This window comes from Jaculus jaculus, chromosome 3 (genome assembly GCF_020740685.1).
Source record: "Jaculus jaculus isolate mJacJac1 chromosome 3, mJacJac1.mat.Y.cur, whole genome shotgun sequence".
NCBI classification, from domain to species: Eukaryota; Metazoa; Chordata; class Mammalia; order Rodentia; family Dipodidae; genus Jaculus; species Jaculus jaculus.
The window spans coordinates 122,615,975-122,639,528 of record NC_059104.1 but is presented as its reverse complement, the minus strand read 5'-3'; the positions used below and the strand labels follow the sequence as shown (position 1 = coordinate 122,639,528).

General features: G+C 41.7%; 1 protein-coding gene across 2 annotated transcripts in view; it reads left to right on the top strand.

Moving 5' to 3' along the window:
- Med17 (mediator complex subunit 17) overlaps positions 1 to 23,554 on the top strand; it is a 37,011-nt gene that overhangs the window by 1,446 nt on the left and 12,011 nt on the right. The window contains exons 2-9 of one of the 2 annotated variants that reach the window (XM_004661933.2): positions 583 to 749; positions 7,574 to 7,793; positions 10,886 to 11,022; positions 11,110 to 11,194; positions 12,563 to 12,715; positions 14,623 to 14,753; positions 16,075 to 16,259; positions 22,381 to 22,518. In XM_004661933.2, coding sequence (XP_004661990.1) covers positions 583 to 749; positions 7,574 to 7,793; positions 10,886 to 11,022; positions 11,110 to 11,194; positions 12,563 to 12,715; positions 14,623 to 14,753; positions 16,075 to 16,259; positions 22,381 to 22,518 — 1,216 coding nt within the window. The remainder of the gene's footprint in view (positions 1 to 582; positions 750 to 7,573; positions 7,794 to 10,885; positions 11,023 to 11,109; positions 11,195 to 12,562; positions 12,716 to 14,622; positions 14,754 to 16,074; positions 16,260 to 22,380; positions 22,519 to 23,554) is intronic. The other variant, XM_045146511.1, reaches the window with a different exon arrangement.

Sequence of the window (23,554 nt, the reverse complement as noted above, 5' to 3'; positions counted from 1 at the left end):
TGTGTGTGTGTGTGTGTGCGCGTGTGTGTGTGTGCGCGCGCGCGCGCACACACACACACACACACACACACACACACACACACTCAGGTTGCACACATCCCAGTGTCTAATTTCTCCCCACCTTCTTTTCTGGGGGAAGGGGTTTGTTTTGTTTTTTTCCAGGCAAGGTCTCACTCCAGCCCAGGCTGACCTTGAACTCACAGTGATCCCCCTACCTCAGTCTTCCAAGTTCTGTGACAAGAGGCATGTGTCACCACACCCAGCTCACCTTATTCTTTTGCGATAGAAGCTCTTGCTGAATCTGGAGCTCAGTAGATAGGCAGTGAGTTCCAGGGATTCACCATCTCTGACTTCACAGTTCTGTGATTACAGGCACACACCACCAGGCCACCACCCTCAGTTTTTACACGGGACCTAGGGGCCCAAACCCAGGTTCTTGTGCAGCAAGTAATTTACTCATTGAGCTCTTTCTCCAGCCTCTCTTTTTGTATTTTAAACCTCTAAATGAGCTTTCTAATGAGCTTTCTTCTTTTACTCAGTATGACTAATGCTTCCGTGTTTGTTTTTCCTTTCCATTTTTAGGGTTGGTAAAATTTCAGCCTTCCTTATGGCCTTGGGATTCAGTGAGAAACAATTTGAGAAGTGCCCTTACCGAAATGTGTGTTCTCTATGATGTTCTCAGTATTGTTAGAGACAAAAAGTTTATGACTCTTGATCCTGTCTCTCAAGATGCACTTCCTCCCAAACAGGTAGGTGTGGCCTTTAGTTGAGCAGCGGCTTGTCATGTAGTGCTGCTCAGTGTTTCGTGTGCCTTTTGTTCCCTTTTCCCAATCCAAATGAAGATTTGAAGACAGTGGTCCAAAGCATAGGCATGAAACTGCATTTCCTTTCTTGTATTCTATATATGGGGCCACTGGGAACATGAAGATTCATCAGTAATGCAGTGCACAAGGTTTAGCAAATTCCTACGCTTCCCAGTACTTTTTTTTTTTTTTTTTCTTTTCACAATTTTTATTAACATTTTCCATGATTATAAAAATTATCCCATGGTAATACCCTCCCTCTCCCCCCACACTTTTCCCTTTGAAATTCCATTCTCCATCATATTACCTCCCCATCTCAATCATTGTAGTTACGTATATACAATACCAACCTACTAAGTAACATTTTCCCTTCCCTTTATATCTCCTTTTTAACTTACTGGCCTCTGCTACTAAGTGTTTTCCTTCTCACACAGAAGCCCAATCATCTGTAGCTAGGATCCACATATGAGGGAGAACATGTGGCGCTTGGATTTCTGGGCCTGGGTTACCTCACTTAGTATAATCCTTTCCAGATCCATCCATTTTTCTGCAATTTTCATAACTTCATTTTTCTTTACCGCTGAGTAGAACCCCATTGTATAAATGTGCCACATCTTCATTATCCACTCATCAGTTGAGGGACATCTAGGCTGGTTCCATTTCCCCGCTATTATGAATTGAGCAGCAATAAACATGGTTGAGCATGTACTTGTAAGGAAATGAGATGAGTCCTTAGGATATATGCCTAGGAGTGCTATAGCTGGATCATACGGTAGATCAATCTTTAGCTGTTTTAGGAACCTTCACACTGATTTCCACAATGGCTGGACCAGATTGCATTGCCATCAGCAGCGTAGAAGGGTTCCTCTTTTTCCACATCCCCGCCAACATTTATGATCATTTGTTTTCATGATGGTAGCCAATCTGACAGGAGTGAGATGGAATCTCAATGTAGTTTTAATCTGCATTTCCCTGATGACTAGTGACATAGAACATCTTTGTAGATGCTTATATGCCATTCATATTTCTTCCTTTGAGAATGCTCTATTTAGCTCCATAGCCCATTTTTAATTGGCTTGTTTGATTCTTATTATTTATCTTTTTGAGTTCTTTGTATATGCTAGATATACAATCCTCTATCAGATATATAGCTGGCGAAGATTTTTTCCCATTCTGTAGGTTGCCTCTTTGCTTTATTCACAGTGTCCTTTGCAGTGCAAAATCTTTGTAATTTCATGAGGTCCCAGTGATTAATCTGTGGTTTTATTGCCTGAGCAACTGGGGTTGTATTCAGAAAGTCTTTGCCAAGACCAATATGTTGAAGGGTTTCCCCTACTTTTTCCTCTAGCAGTTTCAGAGGTTCAGGTCTGATGTTAAGGTCTGTAATCCATTTGGACTTAATTCTTGTGCATGGAGAGAGAGAAGAATCTATTTTCATCCTTCTACAGATAGATATCCAATTTTCCCAACACCATTTGCTGAAGAGGCTGTCTTCTCCAATGAGTATTATTGACATTTTTATCGAATATCAGGTGGTTATAGCTACCACTTCCCAGTACTTTCTGAGTCTATGATACTTTGCACAAAGATGTGATGCTGAAATGGTGTAGGTGACAGTCACACCCATAGGTTCAGATCCTGCCTCTGCTCTCACTAGCTGGGAGGCCATAAGCTGGTCCCCCCCACCCCCCTCTAAACCTCAGCTCTCCTTTCTGATCCTCTCTTCTTTTTCATAGTCTGGTTAGAAAAGTTAGGCTGAGGGCTAGGGAGATGGCTCAGCAGTTAAGGCGCTTGACTGCAAAGCCTAAGGACCCAGGTTCCATTCCCAGTACCCACCTAAAGCCAGATGACTCATATGTCTGGAGTTCTTTTACACTGGCTGTAGAGGCCCTATTGCATGCCACCTTGTGCATCTGACATACATAGGTACTGGGGAATGGAACCTGGGTCCTTAGGCTTCGCAGGCATGTGCCTTAACTGTTAAGCCATCTCTCTAGCCCTAAGTTTTTAAAAATTATTTTCTTTTTTAAAAATATATTTATTTAATTTATTTATTTGAGGCGGGGAGAGAAGGAGAATGAATGGACGCACCAGGGCCCAGTCACTGCAAAGGAACTCCAGATGCATGGACCCCCTTGTTCATCTGGCTTATGTGGGTCCTGGAGAATTGAACCAGGATCCTTTGGCTTTGCAGGCAAATGCCTCAACCACTAAATCATCTCTCCAGCCCTTGAAAAATATTTTATTTATTTATTTGAGAAAAAAAAGAATGTGAGTGCCCTCAGGGCCTCTAGCCACTGCAGACAAGCTCCAGATACATGTACCACTTTGGGCATCTGGCTTTATTTAGGTGGGTACCGGGAATCGAAACTGGATCCTTAGGCTTTGCAGTCAAGCAGCTTAACCTCTGAGCAATCTCCCCAACCCTCAGCCTAACTTTTCTAACCAGACAATTGAAAATGAAAGAGGGTAGGAGGGGGTTGGCTCAGTGGTTAAAATACTTGCTTATAAAGTCTGCTGGCACAGTTTCAATTCCAGGTAACCCCATAAAAACAGATGCACAAAGTGATGCATCGCCTGGAATTACAGTGGCAAAAGGCCCTGATGTGTGCACACATGTGTACACACACACACACTCTCTCCTTGAAAATAAATTAAAATATTAAAAAAATAGTAAACAACAGCTGGAGAGATGGCTTAGCTGTTAAGGTGCTTGCCTGCAAAGCCAAAGAACCCAGGTTCCATTCCCCAGGACCCACATAAGCCAGATGCACAAGGTGGCACATGCATCTGGAGTTCATTTGCAGTGGCTGAAGGCCGAGGTGTGCCCAATCTCTCTCTGCCTCTGTCTCTCAAATAAATAAATAAAAATTTTTAAAAAATTTAAGAAAGTATTGGAAAGATGGCTCAGCAGTTTAGTGCTTGCTTTTAAAGCCTAAAGACCAGACTTTGATTCCCCAGTACCCTTATAAAGCCAGATGTAAAGTGGTACGTGCATCTGGAGTTTGTTTTCAGTAGCAGGAGGCCCTTCTCTCTCATTCCCCTCTGCTTTCAAATCTATAGATAAAAGTATTTTTATTATTTTATATTTATACTTATTTATTTAGTATTTATATTAGAAAATAAGATCTAGAGAGATGGCTCAGAAGGTTCTTGCCTGCAAAGCCTAAGGACCCAAGTTTGATTCCCCAGTACACATGTAAAGCCAGATGCACGAGGTGGCACATACATCTGGAGTTTACTTGCAGTGGCTAGAGGCTGTGGCGTGGCCATTCTGTCTCAAAAAAAGAAGACGAGCCAGGCGTGGTGGCGCACACCTTTAATCCTAGCACTCAGAAGGCAGAGGTCAGAGGATTGCTGTGAGTTCGAGGCCACCCTGAAATTACATAGTAAATTCCAGGTCAGCCTGAGCTAGAGTGAAACCCTACCTTGGGGAAAAAAAAAAAAAAAAGGATGATGACGAGAAGCAGCTGAATGACGCGGTGGTGGGTGAGTCAGAAACCTGGGAAACAGACATTTGGAACACCTGAGCGAGGCATTAGTGACAGTTAAAGCCTGTTTGTGCATGAAGTTAATCAAATATAATTCCTCATGTAGTAATAGTTGAGGATCTAGAAAACTGTACTGGAAGGCTTCAGAGTTCTTGAAATGTATTTCCTTTATTTTACAGAGCAAAAGCTAAGGCCTAGAGAGATTTGGGGAGTGTTCAGGTTGCTGCAAGCCAGTTGTGAGAAGTCTGCCACTATAACTCCCCCCCCACCCCCAATCTGTCCCCCTCCTGGCCATTATGTGCTTCTCCAGCAAGTAGTCTCTGGGGCCTGCCTCATAGTTTTGGGAATGTCTTTGGATTGAGCTCCCTATTAGGAGCAAAAGATGATTGTGGCATTTCTGTGAAAATTCTTAAGTTGTTTTGACTCTTCTACACCAGAAATTAGTTTTTTTGTTTGTTTGTTTTTTGGCGGTGGTGGTGTTTTGAGGTAGGGTCTCACTCTAGCCCAAGCTGACCTGGAATTCACTGTGTAGTCTCAGGGTGGTCTTGAACTCACAGCCATCCTTCTACCTCTGCGTCTCAATTGCTGGATTAAAGGCATGTTCTACCATGTCTGCTCAGAAATTAGTTTTTTAAAAAATATTTTATGTATTTATTAATTAGAAGAAGAAAGGGAATGGATGTTACCAGGGCCTGCAAATGAACTCCAGACACATGTGCTACCTTATGCATATGGCTTTACTTGTGTACTAGGGAATTGAACCTGGGTTCTTTGGCTTTGCAGGCAAACACCTTAATTGCTAAGCCATCTCTCTAGCCCTATAACACATTTTAGATTTGTGATCAGTTTTCAAAAACAACAATAAAAAATCAAGACTGACTGTAAAATTCCAGATACTCCTCCAGGGATATCAAAGGGTTAACATCTATGGTGATACTAAATACATGATGTATCTTTATAATACCCATAGAAGACATCAAAAGGGGGGAATGTGGTGATTTCAATTAAAATAAAGCCCCTCACCCCTTTTCTGTGCTTTTCCAAACACCTCAGATTCTAAGCCGAAAAACAAAAATGTAAACAACCTTGTCCTATTCTTATCATAACCCAGCACAACTGGGCCACTGAGTCCCATCTGGGGTCAGTCAGATATCTTACAAGATCAAACCATGGGTAAAAGCACTCCTGAACAAACAACTTTCTGTTCTACATTTGTACTTCCTTATCACTGGTTTATTGCTAAGGAACTTTCTGTTTCTTCCCCCGCAAAATCATGTAGTCTTAGAAACTTGTAACCCACCTATACTGTAAAGAATTTAAGGTGAAGCCAGGTGTGGTGACATACACCTTTAATCCCAGCAGTCGGGAAGCAGAGGTAGGAGGATCACTATGAGTTCAAGGCCACCCTGAGACTACATAGTGAATTCCAGGTCATCCTGAACTAGAGTGAGACCCTACCTTGAAAAAAAAAAAAAAAAAGACAAGAAAGGAAAAGAAAAGAAAAGAATAGAATTTAAGGTGATGTTAGACTACCTGTTATATTTGTCTGTAAAACCTTTGAGCTCAGTATTCAGGCTTTGGAAAGTTATTCCCCTGAGTCTATGTCGATGTGAATAAATTTTCTGATTCTCCACTCTTATCTATGCTGTCATCTCTGTATGACTCAGTTTCCAGTAACAGTAAACATTCATTTATTGTAATGTCTGACAACCAGTAAATAGTGCAAACTTATTTTTGAAAAATAGTGAAGTGTACGATGGAAAATGGAATTTCAAAGGGGAAAGTGTGGGGGGGAGGGAGGGAATTACCATGGGATTTTTTTTATAATCATGGAAAATGCTAATAAAAATTTTAAAAAAAGAAAAATAGTGAAGTGTAAAGGGGAAAATAATTACTCAGGTTAAAAGATTCTGTTCTCTTTGGAGAGTGTACACCCAGGCACAGGTACTGCTGCTTTTCATTTTTGTTTGTTATTATAAATTTTGCAGCATTAATTAGCTATTCAAGGGCTGGAAAGATAGCTCAGTGGTTAAATGAGCTTGCTTGCAAAGCCTATGCTTATGAGTTCAGTTCCTCAGTACCCACATAAAGCTACATGCAGAGACCGGTACCTGTGTCTGGAGTTCATGTGCTGTGGCAAGAGGACCTAGTGTCCTCACACATGCACACACTCTCTCTATTCCCCTCTTTAATAAATAAGAAATTAATTAACCATTCAAAATATGTTTGACTACCCCAAATATTTTCACAACCAGAAGAAATTGTATATAGGGAGATATAAAGCACATTCATGGCTGGGTGAGGTGGCACATGCCTTTAATCCCAGCACTTGGGATGCATAGGTAGGACAATCACTGGGAGTTTGAGTCCAGTCTGTGAGTACAGAGTGAGCTCCAGGTCAATCTGGGCTAGAGTGAGAGCCTACCCCTAAAAAACCCAAAATAAATGAATTAAATACATTCATGATGAAAAAAAAAAAAATCAAGATTGAGTGAAATACATTTAACAGTAGTGCTGTATAATTTCAGTCTCAGTTCCAAAAGCACATCAGTAGGTTATGATAATACAAGATAATTTTACAGCTATACTTACTAGAGCCATCTGCTTATTCATAAGTGAGTTTGTACAAGCCAAGCCCTGTATTGTCTGCATGTGGATAGTGGTTACTGACACCTGAGGTACATTTAAGCAGGGCCTTAAACTGAGCAGAAGTGAGTGTCACAAAAAGGTGTACATATAGACACAAGTTAGGATGGCAGTATATAAGGAGAGAGGCCCTGACATAGGTTTGGCCAAGCTAATGGAGTCAAGTTTTGATTTCAAGCCCCTTGTGTTTTAGTGTAGTTTTGGTATCAGTTGGGCAATGTTGAGTTGTTAATCTCCTTTTTTTAAACTTTATTTATTTGAGAGAGAGAGAAAGAGGCAAAGAGAGGGAGAGAGAATGGGCTTGCTAGGGCCTCCAGTCACTGCAAACGAACTCCAGATGAATGCACCCCCTTGCGCATCTGGCTTACATGGGTCCTGGGGAGTTGAACCTGGGTTGTGTGGCTTTGCAGGCAAATGGCTTAACCACCAAGCTATCTCTCCAGAACCGTTATCTCCTTTTAAAACATTGTTGTATGTTCTTTATCACCTGTCCTTTTGTTCGAATTGAAGTTAAAATTTTCTTTTGAAAAAAGTGTTTTGTGACTGAGAAAGTGTATAATTTTAAAGTTACCTAAAATAATGTGAAACTCCAGTTTTTTTTCAATGGAAAATGTGATAGTTTGGTTTTGATAGAATCCTCAGACATTGCAGCTGATTTCTAAGAAGAAGTCCCTTGCTGGAGCAGCTCAAATCCTGCTGAAGGGTGCAGAAAGGCTAACTAAGTCAGTGACTGAGAACCAAGAGAACAAACTGCAGAGAGACTTCAACTCTGAACTCTTGAGACTGCGGCAACACTGGAAGCTCAGGAAAGTTGGGGATAAAATTCTTGGCGATCTGAGCTACAGAAGTGCAGGTTAGATCATTGTTAAACTGCTTTGTGTGAGCATGTAGGGCTGCTGTGATGAAGTCCATATCCTCTCATTTTGGTTTCTCAGCTGTTTGTTACATACCAAAAAATTAATTTCTGAATACAAAAGCCAACTCCATTTTTGTCTGGGCTGTGACACACACCTATAATCCTAGCTTTTGGAAGGAGGTAGTAGGGGATGAGGGTCAGGTTGGGCTTTGAAAACCCCTCCCCACAAAAACTAAATTAACAAGCCAGTCTTTGGTTTTTGTTTTGTTTTTGGAGGCAGAGTCTTCACTCCAGCCCATATTGACATGGGACTCACTTTGTAAACCAGGCTGATTTTAAACAAGTATTTCTTATTGTTGCCCTACAATAAACAGTTATCATCAATTTGAAAAGCTTTTAGGTACATTTAACAAAAGTTTAGGGCTGGATAGATGGCCTAGCTGTCAAAGCTCTTGCCTGTGAAATCTAAGGACCCAGGTTGGATTCCCCAGATCCTATGCAAGCCAGATGCACATGGTGGCACATGTGTCTGGAGTTTGTTTACAGTGACTAAAGGCCCTGGCACACCTGTTCTCTTGCTCTCTAATGAATAAAACTTTTTATAAGTTTAAAGATGGGGTTTATAAAGTTTATAGCTCAGTGGGGCAAAATCCCAAGAGAAGAGGCAAGAGTCCTGGCTGGGATACTTGTGATAACAATACTAGAGTGATGTCAAAAGGATTCATGGACCAGAATAAGCCAAGCATTATTCTAGTATTAAAATCAAGATGGTTATGTTAAATATTAGAAGGACCTAAAATATCCAACATTGATGTAGATTGGAGAATTGAGCTCTGAAGGCAAAATCTCATTTAAAATATGAGCTCAAGGTGATGAAGCTATTTTTGCATTTTTTAAAACTTTATTGACAACCTCTATACATATAGACAATATAACATGGTCATAATCCCCTCCTGCCACTCTTCCTTTTTCACCTCCTGAATCCCCCCTCCTTGAAATCTCTTTTTTCCAACTAGTCTCTTTTCTATTTAAAAAAAAATACTTAGTTTATAAAATTTTTATTTATTTATTTGAGAAAGAGGCAGATGGAATAGGTGCACCAGGACTTGCAGCCACTACAAATGAACTCCAAACACGTGCCACCTTGAGCTTCTGGCTTATGTGGATCCTGGTGAATTGAACCTGGGTCCTTTGGCTTTGCAGGCAAGCCCCTTAATATCTAGGCCATCTCTCCAGTACACTCTTGTGTTTTGATGGCATCATTTTTACCCCTCCTATTATACAGGTCCTGTGTAGGTAGTGTCAGCCACTGTGAGATACACACACACACACACACGTATATGTGTGTGTATATATACATTTGTTTATGCATGACTGCAAGTGTGCATGTGGAGATGAGAGGAAAGTGTTAGATGTTCATCCTGTCCTTCCACCTGTTTCAGGCAGGGTCTCTTGCTATCAGACAGAGGAGACAGAGAACATGAGGGTGAGGGGAGTGTGGGCATACCAGAGCCTCTTGCCACTGCAAACAAACTACAGTTGTATGTACTGCTTTGTGTGTCAGTACAAAGGTACTGGGGAATTAAACCCAGGCCAGCAGGCTTTGCCAGCAAGCACCTTACACCACTGAGCATCTCCAGATGGTTTTTCTAGAAGCAGTTCTTTCATAATTAAAAAAATATATATTTATTTATTTTTGTTTTTTCGAGGTAGGGTCTCACTCTAGCCCAGGCTCAACTTGACTTCACTGTGTAGTCTCAGGGTGGCCTTGAACTCATGGCAGTTCTCCTACCTCTGCCTCCTGAGTGCTGGGATTAAAGGTATGCGCCACCATGCCCGACAATTTATTTATTTGTTTGAGAGAGAGGGGGGAGGAAGGGGGAGCGCGCGCGCAAGTGGGGCAGATAGAGAATGGGCACGCCAGGGCCACAGCCACTGTAAATAAACTCCAGATGCATGTGACACCCCATGCATCTGGTGATCTATACCTTCCCTGGTTATAAGATTCCTATTGCACGGAGCTATCTATTCGTATAATGTAACAGACTTAACTAGGTTTTTGAACTGTGTAAAAAAAAAACACATCACATAAAAAGATAGGAACTAGTTAGAAATGGTATTGTGTGCGCTATTCTTTTGTCTTTCTAATATTAAATTGAGAACATTTCAAATGTCTTATTACAGGGACTGAATTCCAGAAATATTTTAGCCTTAAAATTTAACTCTAAGGAATTGAATTCTGGAAGCATATCCATTTTTACCAAAACTCAGTTGGAATGCATTACAGTTTGGCCTGTGGAGGTTTTTAAGAATATTTAAAAAATACTTTATTCGTGCCGGGCGTGGTGGCGCACGCCTTTAATCCCAGCACTCGGGAGGCAGAGGTAGGAGGATTGCCATGAGTTCAAGGCCACCCTGAGATGACAGAGTTAATTCCAGGTCAGCCTGGACCAGAGTGAGACCCTACCTCGAAAAACCAAAAAAAAACAAAAAACAAAAAACTTTATTCATTTATTTATTTATTTGAAGAGAAAGATGCAGATAGAATGGGTACACCAGGGCCTCTACCCACTGCAAACAAACTCCTGATGCATGCACCACCTTGTGCATCTGGCTTATGTGGGTACTGGGGAATCGAACCTGGGTCCTTAAGGTTTTTCAGGCAGGCACCTTAACCGCTAAGCCATCTTTCCAGCCCTGGAGATTTTACTGTAAAGATGCCTCTATAGTAAGGAGGGATATTTTTCTTTTTGTTTTCTTTGAGAACAGGGTCTCATGTAGCCCAGGTTGGCCTTGAACTCCTAATCCTTCTGTCTCTATTTCCCAAATGCAGGAATTTTAGGTATGGTACCACTGTGCCATTTTTTTTTATTTTAATGTAAATATATATTTCCTGGTTTCTTTCCTCCCTTGGTTCACTGTTCCTGCCTTTCTTTCTGCACAGTACAGAACATTTTCAGTGGAACATGCACAGTATTTTCAGTGGAAACAGTTATAATTCAGTGATATGGGTATGAAGTGATATATACTTGACAGTGTATGTTAAATTAATGTGTTAACTGTTTTCATTTTCTCAACCACTCCATTAGGATCTCTCTTTCCCCATCATGGCACTTTTGAAGTGATTAAGAACACAGATATTGATCTGGATAAGAAGATACCAGAAGATTACTGTCCTCTCGATGTCCAGATTCCTAGTGATTTAGAAGGATCTGCATACATCAAGGTATTGCTTAAAGCATTTTCAAGTGCTCTCTTATCAATTCCCTGAAGCCACCTTGTCAACATTTTGCATGTTATTTTTATTGTTCAGGTTTCCATTCAGAAACAGGCTCCTGACATCGGTGATCTTGGCACAGTTAACCTGTTCAAGCGACCTTTGCCCAAATCCAAATCAGGTTTGTTTTGTTCTCTGCAAATAAAACAAATATAAATAAGGACAGGGAAAGGAGTGTTTTTGAACGTAAGAACAGTTGGAAATATGCCTTTCATGTAATACATGTCTTTCTTCTTTTTGTTTATTTAGAGAAATCTGTTTCTTTAAATAGAGAGCTGTTACAGGTGTTTTCAAATTGCATAAAAAGGTTTTTGTTACTAGTTTGTCATAATAGATATGTATCATTTATTATTTATGTAATAAGAATAATGATATTTACTATATTATTTCCCTTTGGAATGATTTTTTTTTAAACTTGAAAATATTTATTTATTTATTTGAGAGTGAGAGAATGGGCACTCCAGGGCATCTAGTGACTGCAGTTGAGCTTCAGATGCATGCACCACTTTGTGCATCTGGCTTATGTGGGTCCTGGAGAACGGAACCTGGGTCCTTAGAATTTGCAGGCAAGCAATTACTTAAGCTATCTCTCCAAGCCCTTGAATGATTTTTTTTGTTTTGTTTTGTTTTTTTGTTTTTCCAGGTAGCCCAGGCTGACCTGGAACTCACTGTGTAGTCTCAGGGTGGCCTCAAATTCATGGCGATCCTCTTATCTCTGCCTCTTGAGTGCTGAGACTAAAGGCATGTGCCACCATGCCTGGCCTTGAATGATTTTTATTTTTAAGTTAAATTTTACAAAGGAATTGATGTTAGCAAGAAAGAAAAGAAGCCAGTGTGGTGGTGCACACCTTCAATCCCAGCACTCGGGAGGCAGAGGTGGGAGAATCGCTGTGAATTTGAGGCCACCCTGAGACTACACGGTGAGTTCCAGGTCAACCAGGGCCAGAGTGAGACCCTACCTGGGCGGGGGGGGGGGGGGGGGGAAGAAAAAGAAAATGATACAGATTTCAATTCAAAATGAGAACTAACCTCCAAGGTAATATACTGCTGCTTTATTAGGCAGGGCTTCTTCAATTTTAGTCTTTTTGTCTTTTCCTCTCCTTTTTTCTCTTTTATTTTATTTTTCTCTTTTCTTCCCTCGCTCTCTTTCTGCCTTCCTTTCCAGAGCCTTGCTATATAACTGAGGCTGGCTTTGAACTCCTCCCTTAGCCTTACGAGTTTCGGGATTTACAGACTTACAGATATGTGCCACAGTGCTTGACTCTGGAAATATATTTCTCAAAAGTTGATAGATAAACCATTAGTGAAAAGTTACACATTGTTTTAGGTTGAACTTCTTTACTAGTTTTCTCTGTAAGAGAAGTGAGGTGTTTATGTGCTGTACAAATATTCTCAGAACTTTCATTTTATGTGTCCAGGTCATCATTGAGCTACTTGGTGCATTGTATGGTTAGACACCTGATTTATACACATAGCTCTTGTCTTTCAGGTTCCCCACATTGGCAGACAAAATTAGAAGCAGCACAGAATGTTCTTCTGTGTAAAGAAATCTTTGCCCAGCTCTCCCGGGAAGCTGTTCAAATTAAGTCACAGATCCCTCACATTGTGGTGAAAAACCAGATTATCTCTCAGCCCTTTCCAAGTAAGAGCATTCAGCCCTTCTGAGACTGCCAAACAGGACTTTGTGGTAGCTGTTTGGGTATGTTGGAGGGATAACAATAGCAAAGAGGTTATGTGCTGTCCTTCATGGTAGCCCACAAAGCATTCTACACTGTGGTACTCCCACTTCTGTGCTATGTTCTAGAGAGCATAGCTCCAGCACTTTAAAGCTGTGTGTGTGAAAAGTTACACTGGCTTGACTGCTGATAGCAATTGCTTTGAAGTGAGTTTTCCCAGCAATATTACCTGTTATAAATGTGGTGGCAATTTAAAAATGCTTACTTAAAATATTCCTAAGGTTGTAGGAATTAGGTTTCTTTTTTAAAAAATAATTTTATTTATTTGCAAGTAGACAGAGATAGAAGACAGACAGGTTGGGCACTCCATGGCCTCCAGACACTGCAAATGAACTGCAGATGCATGTGCCACTTTGTGCATCTGACTTCATGTGGGTACTGGGAAATCGAACCTGGCTCGTTAGGCTTTGCAGGCATGCACCTTAACTGCTAAGCCATCTCTTCAGCCCTGTTTTTGTTTTTTAGTTTTTATTATTTATTTGCAAGAGAAGCACATTGGAACAGGGGGAGAGAATGGGTGTGCCAGGGCTTCCTGCCACTGCAAATGAACTCCAGATGCATGCATCTAGTTTTATATGGGAACTGGGAAATCGAACCCAAGTTATCAGACTTTGCAAGCAAGTGTCTTTAGCTTCTGAGCCATCACTCCAGTCCCTGTTTTTGTTTTTCTGAAGCAGGGTCTCACTGTAGCCCAGACTGACCTGGAACTTACTCTGCAGCCCAGGCTGGCCACAAATTCATGGTGATCGTCCTCCCTCAGCTTCCCAAGTCTAGGATTAAGGTTTGAGTTTTATTATTCAAAAGTAATCAGATTTATTCTAGAACTGATTGTCACTAACTGTACACTTGTTTACTTTGCACAAATTTTTAGGACTGTGCCACCATGTTCTTACTGAGGAATAGGCTGTGAAAGTGCACAGTCCCAGCCTAGCTCATTGGGAGCAAGGAAACAGAATCTGTCCTCTGTGCTAAAAGCAGACACCAGCTCCATGTGAACAACAGTGTTGGGGAGATGGCCCAGGGGTTGAAGGTGCTTACTAAAAAGCCTGTTGCCCCAGGTTTAATTCTCTAGCACCCACATAAGGCTGGATGCAAAGTGGTACATGTGTCTATAATCACAGTGCACCTATAGCAGTGGGATATGAAGCAGTAGAAAGTGGAAGCTTGTGGGCCAACTGGATTGGTGCACACACAGTAGCCAAAAACGGTGGGGTGGGGGTCACCTTATGTTAACCAAGGTGAAAGGAGAGGACAAACACCCCAAGCTGTCCTCAGATGTCCATATGTGCATGGTGGCATGTGTGTGCCCTTATGCTTATGTGGCTACATCATACACTATAGTCATGTACACATGCTTTACAAAAAATGACTACAGGGCGTGGGAGATGGTTCAGTGGTTAAGGCACTTGTGGTAATAACCCAGCATGAATTCCCCAGTAGCCGTGTAGAGCCAGATGTACAAGGTGGCACATGCATCTGGAGTTCGTTTGCAGTGGCTAGAATCTGTGGCATGCCCGCCCATTCTCTTCTCTCTCTTTCTGCAAATAAGTAATTAAATAACTGTAAAACTTTGTTTTTAATTTTTTAAGTTAAAATTAAAAGGTAGGAATTAAAAAATATATAGGCTTTTCACCAGCTTTCAGCTCAAGGTCCACAGAATTTGAACTGTTCAAATGTGTGGGAGTTTATCATATTAATGAATGGTCTCTTGGAGTAAAAAATGTTAATCATGAGCAGATTGTCCTTTATGAAGACAGTGAGTGGCTACCCAGATCTTGGTTTATCTGTATCTGTCTTCCTTTTTTATGAACAGGCTTGCAGTTGTCTATTTCCTTGTGCCATTCTTCAAATGATAAGAAATCCCAGAAATCTGCCACTGAGAAGCAGAGTTCAGAGGATCACCTTTATGTCCTAGAGCATAACCTGCACCTGCTGATCAGAGAGGTAATGATGTCAGTGCATGGCACCATGCTGAGCAAATCTGGGCCAGTGATTGCACATACCTCCACTCTGAGTCTCTGTTACACAGCAGCAGCATTCCCTGCCTGGCTCTGGCTCCATGAGCCTTGCTGTGAGCCAGAAGATCCCTAGCATATTTTCTGGAGGTAGAGGCATAGGGACCATATGACACTGGGTGAGAGTGAAGAGTAGTGTCTTGCCTCAGCCTGTGAGTGTACTGTTGAGTCTTTAGGAGAGTCTGGCTGCTCATTCACAGCTGGGTTTCTGCAGTGCTACTGCATAGTTGGAGTTCATACAAAAGAATCCCTTGCTGGGGTGCACCCATAATCTCAGCACGGAGGAAGCAAGGCAGGAAGATGTAGAATTCTGGGCCAGTCTGGGCTGCAAAGTAAAAGCCTATCTCAAAAGAAAAAAACAAACCGGGCGTGGTAGCACATGCCTTTAATCCCAGCACTTGGGAGGGAGAGGCAAGAGGATCCCTGTGAGTTTGATGCCACCTTGAGTCTATGTCGTGAATTCCAGATCAGCCTGGGCTAGAGCAAGACCCTACCTCAAAAAAAAAAAAAAAAAAAATTCCTGAGAAACGTCATATAAAAATGCATATTTCAGCTGGGTGTGGTGGCACATGCCTTTAATCCCAGCACTCAGGAGGCAGAGGTAGGAGGATTGCCATGAGTTCGAGGCCATCCTGAGACTCCATAGTGAATTCCAGGTCAGCCTGGGCTAGTGTGAGACCCTACCTCAGAAAACAGAAACAAAACCAAAAATAATAATGATGATGATGATGATGATGCATATTCTAATGTCCCTGCCCAGCCTTAGGATGTGATTCAGTTGATTGTAATGGTCTAAAAACCAGTGGTTTTTCTTTTCTTTTTTTAAGCCTGTGTTTTTAAAAGCTTCTCAGACTGGCATTTAGTTCAGTGGTGCAGTGCTTTTATAGCATTCATGAAGCTGTGGGTTCGATTCCCAGTACCACTAAAAACAAGTTCTCTGGTGGGCAGGCTAGGATCTACCTACTAAGTGACCACCTACTAAGTACATATGTTCTGTGGGTAACAGGAGATTGAGACTTAATGGAGAAAACTTGGTTTGTATTTTTAAACTTTGAAGATAAAACTTGCAGTACCTGTGACCTAGTGGTGCTAGCGTGTATCTTTGTGCCAAGATTCCTTTTCAGTATGTAACTTATTCCCATTGCTCTTAATACTTCTGAAACAGGAACCATGCTTTTACTAAACTTTGTGTCATAATTACTACATGTATGTTGTTCATTAAAAAATGGATTTTTTTTTCTTTTTGTCAGTTTCATAAGCAGACCTTGAGTTCCGTGGTGATGCCTCATCCAGCAAGTGCTCCTTTTGGTCACAAGAGAATGAGACTTTCAGGTCCTCAGGCTTTTGATAAAAATGAGATCAGTTCATTACAGTCCAGTGAAGGGCTCCTAGAAAAAATAATTAAACAAGCAAAGCATATTTTCCTGAGGAGCAGGTAAGGATAAAAAAGGTTATTTTTCTGTGAGATTGAAGTCCTTTCCTATTTTGTTCACATATATTAATTTTGGAATGCTTTAACTGTGCAGCCCACCCCATCCCATGGAGAAGGTAGCTGCAGGATAAGTTTACAGATTGGGTCCTGTCAGATGGGAGGAGTTAGATCTGTGGCCAGTCTGATTTAATACATTGTTTCTAACATACTCTGGTGAGGACTGTGCCTTGTACTTTAGGAGACTATCTTTCTGTCATTGTTTATCTTGGAGCTAGGATCTGAATCCAGGGCTAGAGCATGCCATACAAGTGTCCTACAACCAGCCCCATGCCTTCTTCAGTAACCCACCCAACGAGTCACTGATTCCTGAACTGGTTCACCTCTTCTGAGCACAGTACTTTTTGTTTGCTGCACTTGTTCTGGATTGAAAGGCCTTTTCCTAGGCTGACTCCTAGCATTCCCATGATGGTGATGGGAAGGTTGAAGCTCAGAGAAGTGAGCCATCAAGTTGCTCAGGCTCAGTGACAAGGAGCAAAACTAGGGCTGTGCCTGAAGCTTAGGATCATTTTATTTTTATTTTTTAAATTATTTTTTGATGTTCATTTTTATTATTTTTATTTGAGAGTGACAGGCAGAGAGAGAAAGAGGCAGAGAGAGAGGGAGAGAATGGGCACCCCAGGGCCTCGAGCCACTGCAAATGAACTCCAGATGTGTACATCTGTTTAACATGGGTCCTGGGGAATTGAGCCTTGAACTGGGGTCCTTAGACTTCACAGGCAAGTGCTTAAACTGCTAAGCCATCTGTCCAGCCTGCTTAGGATTATTTTATCACATTATTATGGTGTGGCAAAATAGGACAGAAATGTATCTTGTTTGCTACTGAAGGTTGCCCTTCTATTTCATTATTGGTAGCCATGAACATGTCTATTTCTGCTTCATAATTTTTAAAATTTATTTCCAACGAGTGAGAGTGAGCAAGCGCTAGGGCTTCTAGCCACTGCAAATGAACTCCAAATGCATGTACCACTTTGTGCATCTATCTGGCTTAACAGTAGGCGCTGGGGAATCAAACCCAGGATGTTAGACTTTGCAGGCAAGCACCTTAACTGCTGAGCCATCCCTGCAGCCCCTCTGCTTCATAATTTTGCTTGAAAGTACAATAGCATTGTCATCTGATAGGTGGCATTTACTTGTTGACAGTTTTTTTTTAAATTATTTATTTATTTATTTATTTGAGAGCGACAGACACAGAGAGAAAGACAGATAGAAGGGGAGAGAGAGAATGGGCGCGCCAGGGCTTCCAGCCTCTGCAAACGAACTCCAGACGCGTGCGCCCCCTTGTGCATCTGGCTAACGTGGGACCTGGGGAACCGAGTCTCGAACCGGGGTCCTTAGGCTTCACAGGCAAGCGCTTAACCGCTAAGCCATCTCTCCAGCCCACTTGTTGACAGTTTTGACTTTATGTTTCTTCTTACCAATAGTCATGACCTTGTTAGAACATTAGTTTGTTGTCCTATAATGGGAACTTGGATCTTTGAGCTTTTAGTAAACTGAATTAAGAAGATAGGTAAGTGATAGTAAGACACGGTGGAAGAAGCTTAATAACTCTGGGCAGTTCAACATACAGACAGAGCACCACTTCCATAGGGGTCTGTACTTGGCCTGGTCGTCAATCAATTGTGAACATGGTAAACTATGCACTCCGCATGCACCTTTTCTTAGGAGGTTATGACAGGATGCACTTCAGACAAGCAAGAGAGTAAACCAAAAAAAAAAAAAAACAGGAAACATGTAAGATTTAGGAAGCAGAAGATCTCACCCAAGAAAATGGCACCATTTCAGGTGACCATTGTGCAGTAGGTCTAGAGCATCTGGAGAGGTCCAGCTGAGGGGTGAGGTAAAGAGAGGCATGGTGATAAAACATACATGTTGTTTTCTTTTGGATTTTTCGAGGTAGGGTCTCAGTCTAGCCCAGGCTGACCTGGAATTCACTACATAGTCTCAGGGTGGCCTTGAACTTACAGTGATCCTTCTACCCCGACCTCCCGAGTGCTGGGATAAAAGGTGTGCGCCACCATGCTTGGCTTAACATATGTGTTTTTAACAATTATTTTACTGACTTATTAGAAAGATAAGTGCATATGGGTGCTCCAGGGTGACTTGCAAACAAACTACAGATGCACGCATCACTTTGTGCATCTGGGTATGTGTGGGTACTGGAGAGTCAGACCCTGGTTGGGAGGCTTTGCAAGCAAGTGCCTTTAACCACTGAGCCATCTTTCCATCCCTAAACTATATGTTATCCAGTATGTTGCTTCAAACTTTTGGGAAACAATATCGATAGGCATTCAACAGCCTTCTTAGAACATCGAGAACTGAACAAACAAGCAAGCAAAGAGCCCAGAGGTGGGGCTGGAGAGATGGTTCAGTGGTTAAGGCACTTCCGGCAAGGCCTAACAACCAGGGTTTAATTTTTCGGGACCTGCATAAAGCCAGATGCGCAAAGGGGTGCATGCATCTGGAGTTTTGTTTGCAGCGGCTAGAGACCCTGGTGTGCCCCCCCCCCCCCGCTTTCTCTGTGTGTCTGCTTACAAATAAAGAAATTAAATCTTTAAAAAAAAAAAAAACTCTGGGCAAGCCACTTAGTGTCTGTGGCCTTGCATTCATTCCTCATTCATTGTAGGTATAAAAGTCTGGTCTTGGGATCAAGTAAAATCAATTGTACCAAAGTTCCTTGTAAACAATAAGATTACTATAACTTTCCATTTATGAATTTTAGTGATAAAGTTATTGATATGAACTGTTGTTGTTAATGTTGGAAATTTCTCATTGACCAAAAAGTTAAATATCTCCTGAAATCTATAAAACACATGGAACATAGCTGAACCATAATTTTTTATTTTTATTTTTATTTTCTGAGGTAGGGTCTCATGCTAGCTCAGGCTGACCTGGAATTCGCTGTGTAGTCTCAGGGAGGTCTTGAACCCTCAGCGATCCTCCTACCTCTTGCCCAAGTACTGGGATTAAGGGCATTCGCTACCATGCCCAGTAAGAACCATTACTAATTTTTTTTTTGAAAGTAGAGTCTCTCTCTAGCCCAGGCTGACCTCAGGGTAGCCTTGAACCCCATATCTTTTCTTGGGTATGTGCACATTGAGGTAAAGTGTCACTGTGTAACCCTTGCCAGACTCAAATTTACCATCCCCCCTCTCACATGGTAGAATTACAAGTATGCTCCACCAGACCCAGATTTTTTCTCCCCATACACATTGGGAATTATAAAATTTTATATCCTATCTTATACTCTAAGTTTTCTTCTTTCAATAAGCATGGCTAAAAGATTTTTTTTTAAATTTATTTTTGTTTTTTGAGGTAGCCCAGGCTGACCTGGAATTCACTATGGAGTCTCAGGGTGGCCTTGAACTCAAGGCGATCCTCCTACCTCTGCCTCTTAAGTGCTGGGATTGAAGGCGTGTGCCACCATGCCCGGCTTCAAGGATATTTTAATAACTATATACCAGAACATAGGCAAGCATTCCATGATTTTCCCAGTCTTGCTTGCTTGACTGAATGATGGATGGTGGGTGTGTCCGTATATACGTGTTGTTGCTAGAATCTTATCATGCTAGGCAAGCCTCTGCCACTGAGTTACATCCAGTTTTTTGCTATATGCTGAGCAGAACAATCTCACATACATACCACTCTGCTTCTAGAATTTTGAAGCACTATAAGGGAAACAAACTGGGACAAGAAAGACTGTAAGACACCGGTCTGGAGCAGCAGTGAACAAGTCCTGCTTGTGTTCACACAGGAGCCTCTTGTCCCAGTTACTTTTCTCACGGATCCAAGCTGCCTTTTCAGTAAAGTACTAGAGTTCCATCATGAGAGCTAAGGACCTCTAGTGTTTGAATTTACGTGATCTAAGCAGTGGGTGTATATCTTAGATATCAAGGAAAAATGACTGGCTTTGGGGAAATTTTTTTTGATCTGTGTTAGTATGTGTGATAGGCATGTGTGTGTATGTATGGATGTGGTACCCGAACTTGTGTGTACCCCTTGCACATACATGTGGAGACCAGATGAAGACATTGGGTGGCCTTCCCTATCATTCCTTTATCTAATTTCCCTGTTCAGTGTCTCTCACTGAACCTGGAGCTCCCTGGTTTTCAGTTAACCTGGCTGACCAGGGAGCCATGTCAATGCTCTGTCTCTACCCCTGTAACACTTGGGTATTAGGAATGTGCAGCCATGCTCAGCTTTTTTTTTTTTAATTTATATTTTTATTTGAGAGAGGCAGAGGAAAGGAGGCAGACACAGAGCAAGTGAGTATGGGTACACAAGGCCTCCTGCTACTATAAATGAGCTCAAGAAACATGTACCACTTTGTGCATCTGGCTTTACATGAGTACTGGGGAATCCAACCTGGGCCATCAGGTTTTGAAAGCATGCATATTTAATTGCTCTGCCATCTCTCCAGTCTTTGTGCCCAGCTTTATTTATTTATTTATTTGTTATTAACAACTTCTATGATTATCAAGAATATCCTATGGGACTGGGCGTAGTGGCACACGCCTTTAATCCCAGCACTTGGGAGGCAAAGGTAGGAGGATCACCATGAGTTCGAAGCCACCCTGAGACTGTATAATAAAGTCCAGGTCAACCTGAGTTAGAGTGAGACCCTATCTTGAAAAACCAAAAAAAAAAAAAAAAAATCCCATAGTAATAACCTCCCTCCCCCCACTTTCCCCATTGAAACTCCATTCTCCCCATCTCAGTCAGTCTCTGTTTTATTTTGATGTCATGATCTTTTCCTCCTCTTCTGATGGTCTTGTGTAGGTAGTATCAGGCACTGAGGTCATGGATATCCAGGCCATTTTGTGTCTGTGTGAGGAGTCCTACCCTTCCTTTGGCTCTTACATTCTTTCTGCCACCTCTTCCACATTAGACCCTGAGCCTTGGAAGGTGAGATAGAGATATTGCAGTACTGAGCACTCCTGTCACTTCTTTCCATCACCATGATGCCTTCTGAATTATCCCAAGGTCACTGCCATCTGCAAAAGAGAAGATTGTCTACCAAAAGTGAGAGTAGCATTAATACAAGGGTATAAACATGTGCCCAGCTTTTTATATGGGTGCAAGGGATTGAACTCCAGTTCTTATTCCTTCCTAGCTAGTGTTCTTAACAACTGAGCCACCTCTCCAGCTCTTGGATTTGGAATTTGATACATGGCTTTTGGTTCTGAAGTTGGGCTTCAAGGTGTGGTACCCCTGCTGAGAGCTATCTGTGTGTCCTTGGGTAAATGCTTAACATTGATAACCCTTTTTTTGAAGCCAGGTGCAGTGGCATGCTCCTGTAGTCCTAGCACTTGGGATGTAGAGGCAGGAGGATAGGAGTTCAAAGCCAGCCTTGGCTATATGACTAGTTTCTAGTTTGAGGCCAGGATAGGTTTCATAAGACCTTGTCTTAGAGAGAGAGAAACATGAAAAGAAAAATAAAAGGTAGAGAGAACATTGTCTACCTGAGGCCATATGTGGCGTACACACTTTTATAATCCTAGCACTTGGGCTCTTGAATTAGAAGCCATGTAGTGGATTCCAGGCCAGTTTTGGATGAAATCTTTAAGAATAAGTGATCAATTCTGGGCGTGGTGGCGCATGCCTTTAATCCCAATCCTGGGGGGCAGAGGTAGGAGGATCACTATGAGTTTGAGGCCACCCTGAGACTACAAAGTGAATTCCAGGTCAGCCTAGATCAGAGTGAGACCCTACCTCAAAAAAAAAAAGTGATCAAATTCATGAATATAATTAGTAAATATTTGGGACATATAAATAAGCACTTTTTGATTTGTATTTTATCCTTTTTTTCATATAAATGAATGATACTTAAGTTCTCTAGTTTGTCTTCAGTATGATTTTAGGCCATTCTAGTAACAGATGTGTGTGTATCCCAAAGCACTTCCACTTCTGTCTATTAAAATATTTTTGCTTGTCAAATGGTAATTGTCTAAGAGTGGTTATCTCATTTCTTGATTTCATAGTATTGAAGTGTATTTGAACCCATTCATTTTAAATGGTAATTGTTAATTGGTTTTTGTCTTCTTTGGTTTTATCTTTCCTTTGAAAGAACTGCTGCAACTATTGACAGTTTAGCAAGTCGCATCGAGGACCCTCAGATACAGGCTCACTGGTCAAATATCAATGATGTGTATGAATCTAGCGTGAAAGTTTTAATCACATCGCAAGGTTATGAACAAATATGCAAGTAAGTGTCACAAATGAGTTAGCATTTAGCATGTTAAATTGTTTGAGTTCATGGAGGGACTGTGTATAGCTTTGCATTCTATTTGCTATGATGCCATAGTGTTCTAGAACCACCAGTAAAGTTCTTGCAAGAAGGAGAGGTAAGAATGGCTAAAATGGAGCCGGGAGTGGTGGAGCACACCTTTAATGCCAACACTCGGGAGGCAGAGGTAGGAGGATTGCCCTGAGAGGCTACCCTGAGACTACATAGTGAATTCCAGGTCAGCTGGGCTAGAGTGAGATTCTACCTCGAAAAACCAAAAAGAAGAAAGAATGGCTTAAATGGTCTGTATTAGATAAATGTCATTGGTGCAGTTAGCTTTTCATTGCTGGGACAAAGCACCTGACCAGAAGCAGTTTTTAGGAGGAAAGGGTTTATTTTGGGCTTTCAGTTTCAAGGGGAATATTCTTCATTGGGGGGGGGGGGTGGTGCTGGTTTCCTTCATCAACCATCCACATCAGAGAACACAACAAGCTCACTCTGAACAAAGGGCTACACTGAAGATCTGCTTCTGCAATACAGCTCCTCTAGCAGGGATCCACTTTCCAAAGACTCCCAACAGGAATAGGAAGCTTACTCAAAAATACATCAGGCAGAGGGCTGGAGAGCTGGCCTAATGGTGAAGGTGCTTGCCTGTGAAGCCTAAGGACCCAGGTTTGATTTCCCAGTACCCACATAAAGTTTGATGCACAAGGTGGCACATGCATCTGGAGTTCATTTGCCATGGCTAGAGGCCCTTGCGTGCTGATTAATTTTCTCAATAAAATATTTTTAAAAATTAAAAAAAGTACATCAGGTGGACTGGAGCAATACCTTAGCGGTTAAAGGCACTCATTTGCAAAACCTGCTTTGGCCTGGGTTCAATTCCCTAGTATCCACTTAAAAGCCAGATGTACAATGTAGTGCATATATCTGGAGTCTATTTGCAATGGCAAGAGATCCTGTGTTATCCATTCTCTTCCTCCCACTCCTTCCCATCTCTCCTCTTTTTTCTCCC